The sequence below is a fragment of the Giraffa tippelskirchi genome, chromosome 13 (assembly GCF_054371585.1).
Source record: "Giraffa tippelskirchi isolate mGirTip1 chromosome 13, T2T-mGirTip1v1.2.pri, whole genome shotgun sequence".
Classification (NCBI taxonomy): domain Eukaryota; kingdom Metazoa; phylum Chordata; class Mammalia; order Artiodactyla; family Giraffidae; genus Giraffa; species Giraffa tippelskirchi.
In genome coordinates this window covers 15374507-15386312 of record NC_137287.1, presented here as the reverse complement: position 1 = coordinate 15386312, position 11806 = coordinate 15374507, and the positions used below count along the sequence as shown (strand labels likewise).

General features: G+C 46.2%; 1 protein-coding gene and 1 non-coding gene across 5 annotated transcripts in view; both read left to right on the top strand.

The window, feature by feature from the left end:
• The window catches only part of SRCAP (Snf2 related CREBBP activator protein), a 30894-nt gene that overhangs the window by 423 nt on the left and 18665 nt on the right, over positions 1–11806 (top strand). Inside the window, exons 1-16 of one of the 4 annotated variants that reach the window (XM_081553006.1) lie at positions 3–181; positions 1326–1399; positions 1961–2223; positions 3400–3651; positions 5241–5426; positions 5664–5804; positions 6866–7088; positions 7204–7481; positions 8104–8194; positions 8335–8424; positions 8916–9104; positions 9195–9523; positions 9627–9804; positions 10678–10814; positions 11031–11200; positions 11331–11523. In XM_081553006.1, coding sequence (XP_081409132.1) covers positions 2170–2223; positions 3400–3651; positions 5241–5426; positions 5664–5804; positions 6866–7088; positions 7204–7481; positions 8104–8194; positions 8335–8424; positions 8916–9104; positions 9195–9523; positions 9627–9804; positions 10678–10814; positions 11031–11200; positions 11331–11523 — 2511 coding nt within the window. In that variant the 5' untranslated portion in view covers positions 3–181; positions 1326–1399; positions 1961–2169. Of the gene's footprint in view, positions 1–2; positions 182–541; positions 624–1325; positions 1400–1960; positions 2224–3399; positions 3652–5240; positions 5427–5663; positions 5805–6865; positions 7089–7203; positions 7482–8103; positions 8195–8334; positions 8425–8915; positions 9105–9194; positions 9524–9626; positions 9805–10677; positions 10815–11030; positions 11201–11330; positions 11524–11806 lie in introns of those variants that run through there. The other 3 variants (XM_081553007.1, XM_081553008.1, XM_081553005.1) reach the window with 3 other exon arrangements.
• Positions 7889–8017, top strand: LOC145533609 (small nucleolar RNA SNORA30/SNORA37 family). The gene has a single exon (XR_014074196.1). It is a non-coding gene; the product is annotated as a small nucleolar RNA SNORA30/SNORA37 family (small nucleolar RNA).

Genomic DNA, 11806 nt, shown 5'->3' with positions numbered 1-11806 from the left:
GCGCGCACCTTCGGCCGGGGCCCCGGGGCCGGTTCGCGAGGCTGTCGGCGCGCGCCCATAGAGACAGGCTCAGGGGGGCCAGGCTGGCCGGCGCTGGGCCCGGGCGCGTCTCCTCTCCCCTCCCGCCGGTCTGCGCACGCGTGCCTGAGCGAGCGAGCGAGCCCTGAGAGGACGGACCCAGGTGCGCTCCTGCCCGCCCACCAACCCCAGCCCCCTCTCAGGGGCGCGCGGGAAGAGGAAGGGGGGCGTGGGGAGAGTAGTCGGGGCGCGCGCCCACCATATCCAGTCAGGAGCTAGGACCTAGCGGCACTAGCCCTCCCTTAGCTCAGCCTTTCGCGGTCTGGTGGTGGTGGGGGGGAGCTCCCTGACCGGCAGGGATGAAAGTCTGGCTAGCCTTGCGACCCTTGTGTGCGTGGGTTTGGGTTCTGGCGGGAGCCCCCGGGCGGTGCGCGCAGCCGGCTCTCTCCGCCTCCAGGCGCGCACGCGCGGGCCCCTCCCCCAGTCGCTCACGTTGGGTGGGGTGGGAGCCTAGGAGGGGGCGGGGCCATCTTAGGGCTAGTGGCAAGTTGGGGCAGAGGTCAGGGGTCACGCTGGGTCAGGCTGTTTGGACGCGTTGGGAGACGGTAATGAAGCCGGGGGTCGAGAGTTCATACTTCTTGATTCTGGTTGTTAGCGCATTCAGTGACTTGTGGAAGAGGGAGTGAATCAAAGGCTCCGCCGTGGTTAAGGAATTTCCTTAAACACTGGGGAAACACTTCCGGGCCTTTTGTGGGTTAACCCTGCCTATTTCCGGGGTATGGTTCTTTGCTTTTAGGCCTTCCTCAGCTCTGAGTGCTACTCTAAGGTAGCACTAGTTCTGGTGTTTGAGTAAGTGTCTTATGGGGCAGGTGTAGGAGTCGAAGGGCTCGCCTGAGGAAGGGTGGATTCTCCTGTGTTCAGCCCTCACTGGAAAGGAGAGCAGGCTGCCAGGCAGCCAGCACCTTTTGAGCTTCTGGATGTGACAGCTTTTTTGGCTTTGTTAATTTCAGTGGTTGGAGCCTTTTACCCTTCAGCTTTTTAAATTTGTTGTCGAGGCTTCACTTGCCTGCTTCTCCTCCCCAGCTAGAATCTCACATCCCTAGGAAATTCTGTTTTCACAGCGCATGGTTTGTTTTTATTTTTTGGAAATGTGATCTTTTTCTACTACTGTAATTGTCTTCAGCCTTTGAACTGATTTGGGTTTATTAAAAAAACTTCAAAAGTTGGTGTAAAGAAGGCTTTGATGAGTGTTGGTAGATGTGAATTAGTTCCTCACTGCTGTTTTCCTCCATGTCTGTCTGTTTCAGGCGTGATTCCCCTCAGTACGGCGGCACCGTGGAAGTGCAGACTTTCACAGGGGGTGTGGTCTCAGCTCACACAGGTGAGGGCTCAATTACCGCTTCATATACCGATGCTAATGGAGAGATGTTTAAGATAATGATTGTGGTGCAACACAGTACTGGGTCTATGGATAGAGAAAGATCTATCAGCCTGCCTCCGCCAGGGAGAGTAGCACATTCTTTGGTTTTGACATCAGACTGTCTTAGTCTGTTCTCCTCCTACTACTTCTTTACTGTGTGACCTTGTGCAAGTCATTTGATCTATTTGCATTCTGATTTCCTAACTTATAAAAGAAATACTAAAATGTAAGCTCCATTTAGGTTAGCTATCTTTTTTGCGTAGCTCTTTTTTTCAGCATATAGAAGGAACTAAATAAACATTTATCGTGGCTTGCAAAGTATCTGGTTTATAAGGAAGATGTGAGAGTTATAGAACACATCAAGTAAGTACTAAGTGAAGAATTTGACACATAATAGATGCTCAAGAAACTTAAGCGGTAATCACTGTTCAGTTATCTTTATTTGTTAGTGTTATTCCTGGGTTTTAAAAAGATTCTTTAATCTTTCTAAATCCACTTTCTACTGTTTTTACCCTACTTTAGGTGCTCCAGAGGCCGGTGGACCTGAGCGGAGGCTGGGACGCCCTAGTGGGCCCCGGGCCCTGGAAGGCGGGTCCCGGTGGCCGGTGGCCCAGAATGAGGCCAGCTCCCAGCATGCCCTGCAGCCGGACGCCAGCCCCTCGGCCAGCAGCAGTGGTGACAACGACCCAGTCGTTCTTCAGGCATCCAAAGAGGAGCCTGGGAGTGGGACCATGCAGAGCTGCCCCTCCCCTGCTCACCCTCAGCTCCCAATCTTGCAAACACAGGTTCGAAAGTGGGGAAGGTTCCTTCTCTGCTGCTGCTTTGTGGGCTGCTGGCTTTGAGGCAGAAAGAATGTGGCAGGTTTTAGCCATGTTTCCATGATCCTAGCTAACTAGATAGCTGAGTTTGGAGAGTCTTCAATACTCAGGTGGGCTGTCAAGCCTGTTGGATACACATATCCTACTTGACATTAGTGTAATGTTGATCTCTAAGACCATGGAAACTCCTTATTACCTGCAAAAGTTTGAATTAGGCCAGATTGGAAATGAGTGTTGTGACAAAATGCTTTCAAGACTGTGTGCTTTGAGAATAGCTCAATTTCTTTTGGAACTGAAAAGAGGTAAGCTTTATAGATGGGGTGTATTCATCTTTTCTTATATTGAGGGAGTGCTGGAGATTGGGGGAAAAAATCATGACTTTTAAACCTGGACAGACCTAGATTTCTATACAGTAGACTTTTGATGGTTATAGGTTTGATATTTGTAATTTGCCTGGGAAATTCTGACATAATGTCTTTCATAATTCAGTTGAGGTAGGAATTTGAGTGGCATACCGTGAAGCTTGTGTGCCAGAATTTCATTAGTTCCCTCACTATCCGCAATTAAGTCGTACCTTGTTCTCTACTTATTATTGTTTGTGCAGTACCTTGTAATAGGTAGATGTTTGAGAACAGTGACCAACCCTCCCTTTTCCCTCCCACCTCTCCAGTAAAGGAAACCTTAACAAGACTAGTGATGAACATATAGAGGTTTGGGTGATTTGGGGCTTTTTTTTGTCACCTTTTAAATTTGGTGGTAGCTCAGATTTATTTGCATGGATGAATCTGCCATACTTTCTGTGAAAAGGAGGGAAAAATAGGGAGTTGTTTATTTGAGCGAACTCGTGGAGGTTCTGAAAAAATCATTAAGATTTGAAGTCATATGCTATCTTAGTATTCTTAAATTGGGGAATTATGTAAATGTCAGGCTATAATTCCTCTTGCATGATAAGTGTTTACTGGAAACTTGGCTGTGCTATCTTGAATACCTTATTAAAACTATCCTAAATGCTGTGTTTGTAAAAATGAGGTTGATACCCTACTCCAGAGTTTTTTCATGGGAAGATAGAACGAAGTAATGTACTTAAAACCCCTTAGAGTGCTCCTAAGCATTCATTTTATCTCTCATTTCTGTCTTTTCTAGATGGTGTCGGACGGCATGACAGGCAGCAATCCTGTGTCCCCTGCCTCATCCAGTTCCCCAGCCTCTAGTGGGGCAGGCGGCATCTCCCCCCAGCATATAGCTCAAGATTCCTCTTTGGATGGACCTCCAGGGCCCCCAGATGGTGCCACAGTGCCCTTGGAGGGGCTCAGCTTACCCCAGCCTGCTGACTTAGTTAACAGGGGCCCAAAGTGGGAGAAGAGCCATGCTGAAATTGCAGAACAGGCCAAGCATGTACGTATTGGAAAGGCCCGTGAAGCTTCTTGGGAGTTTTCTTCCCTGAACTCCTGTGTCCCATGAGTACTTAACACTTCTCCTTGTCTTTGATTTAGAATATAGGCTCTGCTTTGACTTACATGATTTTGAGCAAGTTGCTTGAACTCTGAGCCTCATTTTGTTTTCTGTAAAATAAGGATGGTGTAATAGCCAATGGGCTACTTAAAAGTTTAAGTTGGCACTTAAACCACTGGTGGTCCAGTGGTTAAGACTCCAAGCTTCCAGTGCAGGGGGTGATCCCTGGTCAGGGAACTAAGTTCCCATATGCTGCATAGCCAAATTAAAAAAAAGAGACTCCACGCTCCCAATGTTGGGGACCCGAGTTCGATCCCTGCTCAGGGAACTAGGTCCCATATACCACAACTAAAGATCTTGCCTGTGGCAACTGAGACCCAGTGCAGCCAAGTAAATAAATAAACGTAATTAAAGAAAATCTTTTTTTAATTACAATAAGTTTAAGTTAAAGGAGAAAATAGACACGAAAGTGCTTTGTAAGCTAAAAAAAAATTAGCTAATTTCTAAAATTTACTGGTTTCTACTTTATATTTGTCTCCTATAGTCTCTGTTATACTTAGCAGAGGTAAATGTGATCTCTGGGCCAGCAATATCAGCATTATTACCTGGGAACTTACTAGAAATGCAAATTCTTCATACGTCTTTTCTTCCTACCCATTTAAAACTCTAGGCATGGGGTCCAATACTCTTAAAAGCAGTACAGATGGTTCTGATGCATGCTCAGCTTTGAGAGGTGGTCTAATATCCATGTCTTTCTTGGTGTTTCCTTGGTGACCATCAGGCCATTTAATTCCCTGTCTCATCTATGGCTGTTAGTTCTTTAACGTTTATCAGGAGAGGACAAAAATAATGAGGGCAGTTGTCCTGAGTTGTCCTAAGTCACTTCTACTAAAGAAAAATTTAAAGTGCTTTCATTTTTCTTAGGAGATGTAATCAGTGTAGAAAGTGTTATAATTTTGTTACACTAATGATTGTTAATCTTTTTGTGTATAATTTTTTAGTAATCTGTACAAAATAAAATAATGTTTTTTAAAAAACAGAATTATGTCAACTGGACTTTTACATATTTGTAAGTATGGTTACTCTTGTGTAAGAATTTTCCAGCCATGAAAATCCCTTGTAGCTAGAGTTAGTAAGGAAGCTTGCTCTCCCCAGTTCTCTGGGAAGCTCCCCTTGAGTTTTGTTTTCCCAAGTCTTGCCTATATTCATAAAGTGTGAAGTGTGAAATAATGGAAAGAGCATGAAATCGGGTGTTTGGAGTCATCGGACCTATTTTTAATTCTCAGTCCTTATCACTTTCTACCTGTGTAGTCTCAAGTAAATCACCTCATCTTGCTGAAATTTTTTTTCAGTCACCTGAAGAGCATATAACATCAACTCTTGGAGCTGGTATTGGTAATGTTGACTCAAGACAAGGATATAACACTCAGTCCAGTCAGTGCCTATATGTAGTCATAGCCCAAGGACTCAGCCACGGTCATGAGATGAAGTATATGTCCAGTAACTTGATTGATCTAACTTTCCCTTGTTAGGAGGCTGAGATTGAGACTCGAATTGCTGAGCTGCGGAAGGAGGGTTTCTGGTCACTGAAGAGGCTGCCTAAAGTGCCCGAACCTCCCCGCCCCAAGGGCCACTGGGACTATCTGTGTGAGGAGATGCAGTGGCTCTCTGCTGACTTTGCTCAGGAGCGCCGTTGGAAACGGGGTGTGGCCCGTAAGGTATGTCTTCAACTGGGCATACTACCTTCCATTTTTATTTCAGGTTTGCTTTTCCTTGATGGTTAGGTTGGTTGGAAGGGAACCAAACATAGTAGTGTAGGCTGCTTACAAATGCCTCTAGTCTCAAGAGGCAAGCTTTGACTCCACTGGATTCTTGGCTTTGATTTTTCTCTTTGCTCTTGACTTGGGGAGAGGCCAGGGATCTGGCCTTGGAGTGTTTTCACTTCATTCCCACAGGTGGTGCGAATGGTGATCCGGCACCACGAGGAGCAGCGGCAGAAAGAGGAACGGGCCCGGAGGGAGGAGCAGGCCAAACTGCGCCGGATCGCCTCTGCCATGGCCAAGGATGTAAGGCAGTTCTGGAGCAATGTGGAGAAGGTAGGCAGCAGAGACTGGGAAAGGGAAATGCTTTGGGTTTAATGGGTGGGTAGCATGGTAACGGAGAAGGCAATGGCACCCCACTCCAGTACTCTTGCCTAGAAAATCCCATGGATGGAGGAGCCTGGTAGGCTACAGTCCATGGGGTCGCTACGAGTCGGACACGACTGAGCAACTTCACTTTCACTTTTCCCTTTCATGCACTGGAGAAGGAAATGGCAACCCACTCCAGTATTCTTGCCTGGAGAATCCTAGGGACGGCGGAGCCTGGTGAGCTGCCGTCCATGGGGTCGCACAGAGTCGGACACGACTGAAGCGACTTAGCAGCAGCAGCAGCACTAGCAGCAGCAGCATGGTAACAGGAATGATCAGAAATTCTCCTTGAGAGAGTAAATAATTATGATTTCCTGCAACTCTAATGACATTTCTGTTGTGTGTTGGACCTTTCAAGCATTGAGTGCTATGAGAAAGAGAGAATTACAGTGGAAAAATACGGGCCCTGCCTTTGGCGATTGTTAATAGGACTTTCTGATCTCTAGGCCATCTGTCCTTTGCAGGGCATTCGGCATGCTTTTTCTAAAACCTCTCTGTCATTTAGCTGCTTAAATAACATCTAAGTTCTCATTAATTGAATTGCTCCCATATATCAACATTAAGTTGTAATTGTTTTTTAAGTATTATCTGGCTTCTGTCTATATTTTCGTTCTTGTATCTTGCCAGTTCCTTTTAAACATTGTTTTGTATATCTGTGGCCATTTACACATGCTTTTTCTGCTGCTAGGAATGCCTTTCTCCTCATTTTCACTTAGGGAACACCTACTTAATGTTTATGATTCAGCTCCAGATACATTTGTAAGTCTTTCCACGTTGCCTGAGACTAAGCTGGCTCTTCTCTCTCCTGTACTTCCTTTCTGCTTTACTCAGAAGCATCCATAAGGTCATTTAGCTCTTTTCTGAAAAGCCAGGGCCTCAGGAGCATACAGGAGGCTTCTCTAAATGTTGAGTAATAGTACAGAGTAAAAGATTATTTTGGTGACCCCTCCATTTCCTGTTTGTGGCAGGTGGTGCAATTCAAGCAACAGTCCCGGCTTGAGGAAAAGAGGAAAAAAGCCCTGGACCTGCACCTGGACTTCATCGTGGGGCAAACTGAAAAGTACTCAGACCTTCTGTCGCAGAGCCTCAACCAGCCACTAGCCTCCAGCAAGGCTGGTTCTTCCCCTTGCCTTGGCTCTTCCTCGGCTGCCTCTAGTCCTCCACCCCCAGGTTCCCGGATGGATGATGAAGGTGTGTGTCCTCTTTAGCTCTGTTACTCTTCCTCATGTACCCTTTCCGGAGCTGAAAACCCACCATGTGGCTTGCAGGGCCCCGTGGACTTTGTGACCTTGTTCTCCTGCTATAGATGGGGACTTCCAACCCCAAGAGGAGGAGGAAGAGGATGATGAGGAGACGATTGAGGTTGAAGAACAACAGGAAGGCAATGATGCCGAGACCCAGAGGCGTGAGATTGAGCTACTTCGTCGTGAGGGAGAACTGCCACTGGAAGAGCTGCTCCGTTCCCTCCCCCCTCAGCTGCTAGGAGGGCCTTCCAGCCCCTCAAGAACTCCCTCATCTCATGATAGTGACACCCGAGATGGTCCTGAAGAAGGCGGTGAAGAAGAAGCCTCTCAGGTGTTGAAGGTATGGCAGAAGGGGATAGAAGGTGGATTGAGAGTAGGAGCAGAGGGAGAGCCTCAAAGGGACTGAGTTCTGGTCTGTAAGGTTTGTTGTGGTTTTCAGGAGTTCTCCCTGGTCTGAGCAATTGGGCTCTCATTTGAGGATGGATAGGAAAGAATCTGGGTTTGGGCAAGTTACAGCCTGAGATGGGCATATTTCTGATGTGTGGAAGAATATACGCACTCTTTGGATTGCTCTGTAACTTTGAAAAACTACATACCTTGGCCCTTGTCACTTCTATGAAATGTCGCTAAATATTCACTTGCTGGTTTGGAGCTGGGATGGTAACCTTGAAGTCTCTTCTGGACCTAAGCTCTGTTTTTCCATGTGTCTGAGTGCATGGGGTGGTTGTTGGGGGCTGTATTTCTCTTCTAGCACTTTCACAGGTCCTCCCCTAGACTGTGGGGCCAGGATTTGGTAGCTGGTGCTAAAATTGAAAACCCTTGATTATATCTTTGCCCTGGGACTGTCAGTGGCAACTGTCAATCGATGGGACAGAGAGTTTTCTGACATCTTACTCAGTGTTGGGTCTTTCTCTTGCTGCTCTAACCATAGACTTTCTCCTTTCTTATCCTCTGCCGTACAGGTAAAGCCCCCACCCTCTGTCACACAGCGCAACAAACAGCCTTGGCATCCAGATGAGGATGATGAAGAGTTTACTGCCAATGAGGATGAAGGTCAGACCTGTTCTCAGTCCTGTTGCTTCTTAGCCCTTGAATCATCTGAACCTGACATTTCAGGCTTTTTCACCTCTTCTACTTGGACTGTATGACCTGAGCTCCTGTCCCACTTGATCTTGTTTCATTCTCTTTCCTAGCGGAGGATGAAGAGGATACCATAGCAGCTGAAGAGCAGTTGGAAGGAGAGGTGGATCATGCCATGGAGCTGAGCGAGTTGGCTCGAGAAGGTGACACCAGATGTTTTACTGAGTATCCACTTGGTCTTTCTGTGCAGAATGCCATAGATAAAGAGATGAATAAGACACTTTTATCCCTCCTGGAGGAACTCCAGATCTAATGACAGCAGATTTATAAGTGAATAGCTATAAATAGAAAATTATGACTGGTTATGATGGAAATTTGAACATAGGGATGTGAGAGCAAGTGGAGGGAAGAACTATGGGAATATGATAGTGGCCTTGTTTGACCTGAACCTTAAAGGGAAGGTTCATCAGATTGATACCATCCTTCCCAGTGAAGGCAGTGCCATCCACGGTTCTGGCCCATGTTAAGGGGCTTAGCTGAAAGTAGCTGGTGCTGAAGGTAAACTCTTTTGCCTCCTCTCTGACCTGGGCCTAGCAGTGTCTGCAGAGCCTGAGGTAAAATGAACTAGCGCCACTCAGACCTCCTCTTCTTCCTCATGAAGCACCTAAAGGCTTACTGTTCACTTCTCTTCCAGGTGAGCTGTCTATGGAGGAGTTACTGCAGCGGTATGCAGGAGCCTATGCCTCTGATGCCTCTGCCCCAGGTTCTGGGAGTAGTGAAGAGGAAGATGAGGATGAAGTCGAGGCTAACAGCTCTGACTGTGAACCCGAGGGGGCCACAGAAGCTGAAGAGGTTCCTCAGGAGGATAGTAGCAGTCAGTCAGGTGAATGTGTGGTCATGAGGGATGAGCTGGGAAGGACAGGTACTGGAGGAGCAGGTATGGTAAACACTAAGCCTTGGTCTTGTGCTTTAGACTCTGCTGAGGAACAGAGTGAGGATGAGGATGAGGAACATTCGGAAGAGGAAGAAACAAGTGAGAGTTCGGAATCAGAGGAATCCGAGTCTGAGGAATCTGAGGAGTCACAGTCACAGAGCCAAGCAGATGAGGAAGAGGAGGAAGATGATGACTTTGGGGTGGAGTACTTGCTTGCCCGGGATGAAGAGCAGAGTGAGGCAGATGGGGGCAGTGGACCTCCCACCCCAGGGCCCACCACCACTCTAGGCCCTAAGAAAGAAATTACTGACATCGCTGCAGCAGCTGAAAGTCTCCAGCCCAAGGGTTACACCTTGGCCACTACCCAGGTATATCTAGGCCTAAGCTTCTGCTTTCTCATATTTTCACTTTCCTGTTTCTCAGTGACAGATGCCTCAGTTCCATTGTAATACCTCTCTTCCTCCCTACCAGGTGAAGACACCCATCCCCTTGCTCCTGCGGGGCCAACTCCGAGAGTACCAACACATTGGGCTGGACTGGTTGGTTACTATGTATGAGAAGAAGCTTAACGGCATTCTTGCTGATGAGATGGGGTTAGGCAAGACCATCCAGACCATTTCCCTGCTTGCCCACTTGGCCTGTGAGAAAGGTAATTAGGCAGGGCCCTTTTTCTTGGGTCTCCCTGGCTGGTTTCCTGGGAAGCTCGTTTAATGACTTCAGCTGCAGCACCATGAAAACCCTCTTGCTGCTAAGTAGCTTTATTGAATCTAATCAGTAATTGTATAGAGAGGTCAGTGTGGGCACTGGGATTCTTTTTTTATTTTCTCCCTCAATTTTGATTTAGTTGATTTACAGTTTTGCGTTAGTTTCAGGTGTACAGCAAAGTGATTTGGTTATACATACATACATAATTCTTTTTCAGATGCTTTTCCTTTTAGGTTATTATAAGACATTGAATGTAATTCCCTGTGTTATATAGTAAATCCTTTTAATCTGTTTTACTTGTAGCAATGCATATCTGTTAATCCCATACTCTTAATTTATCCCTCCTCCTCTTTCCCTTTTGGTAACCATAATTTTGTTTTTTGTATCTGAGTCTGTTTCTATTTTGTAAGTGGGTTTATTTATATTATGGTGCTATGATTCTTAGGAAGGGACATTGAGACAGAATGTTCACAGTTTATATGTGAGAACCAGGGCTCCAAAGTTTGTATTTCTTAACCATCTTTCATCATTTTGAAAATTCCTTTGCCCCAGATTTCTTCAAATCTCTATTTCTTAATGATGTATAATTAACATAACATTATATTAGTTTCAGGTGTACAACGTAATGATTCAATATGTGTATACAATGAAAAATGACAATCATAGTAAGACTAGTTAACATCCATCATCGTACATATTTATAAAACATTTTGGTTTTTCTTGTGATGAGCACTTTTAAGATCTAGTGTCTTGGCAGTACAGTTTTATTAACTGCAGTCACTGTGCTGTACATCTCTTTAATTCTTTTGCTAAACAGGTAACTGGGGTCCCCATTTGATCATTGTCCCCACCAGCGTGATGTTGAACTGGGAGATGGAGCTGAAACGTTGGTGCCCCAGCTTTAAAATCCTTACTTACTATGGAGCCCAGAAAGAGAGGAAGCTCAAGCGGCAGGTTTGCTCCCACATGTGATCACTCCCCTCCACTGTTGATGCCTCCTATGCTTTTAGGCCCTTTCCTCAAATGAGTTTCTTTTCCTTCCTTTTCTGTTATCCTATTCTGCTCCTGGGAATTTTCTCCCAACCTGACTGCTGTCCCTTGAAGACCTTAGGATGTCTTTTTGTTCTTTCTTTTCACCCTACTTTCTGCTACTTTCTCTTGATACTGCAGGGCTGGACCAAGCCCAATGCCTTCCATGTGTGTATCACATCTTACAAGCTGGTGCTGCAGGACCACCAGGCCTTCCGCCGCAAGAACTGGCGCTATCTTATATTGGATGAGGCTCAGAACATCAAGAACTTCAAGTCACAGCGCTGGCAGTCATTGCTCAACTTCAACAGGTGAAGATGGAGATGTCTGGGATTTGTGGGAGAGTTGCCTTGTCCTGAAGGGTGAGATGCTTGGAAGGTGGGACGCTTGGAGGATGTTTTGCTGACCATCCTCCTTCTCATTCCATTTTCCTTTTTGCAGCCAGAGACGCCTGCTCCTGACAGGAACACCCTTGCAAAACAGCCTCATGGAACTGTGGTCTTTGATGCACTTTTTGATGCCCCATGTCTTCCAGTCTCATCGCGAGTTCAAAGAATGGTTCTCTAACCCCCTAACTGGCATGATTGAGGGCAGCCAAGAGTACAATGAAGGTCTAGTCAAACGCCTTCACAAGGTAGGGTCTATACCAGTTTGTCGAGGGCACGGGGAATAATGAACTAAGGTCAACAGCCAGAAAACCCTTAGGGAGAGGGAAGTCAGTGCTGGGCTGAATTTACTCCTTTGTCAGGCTGCAGTGTTCCAGTGACTAACCCATGGCCAGATTGAGTGACCTCATCTTGGTCATCATTCTGCTTGTTTTTTTTGAATGGTGGCATTTCTCTTTTTATTCCTTGAGTAGAATAATGCTGAACAGTTTCTGCTTGGATTTCTCTTTACATAATTTATCACAACTTCAT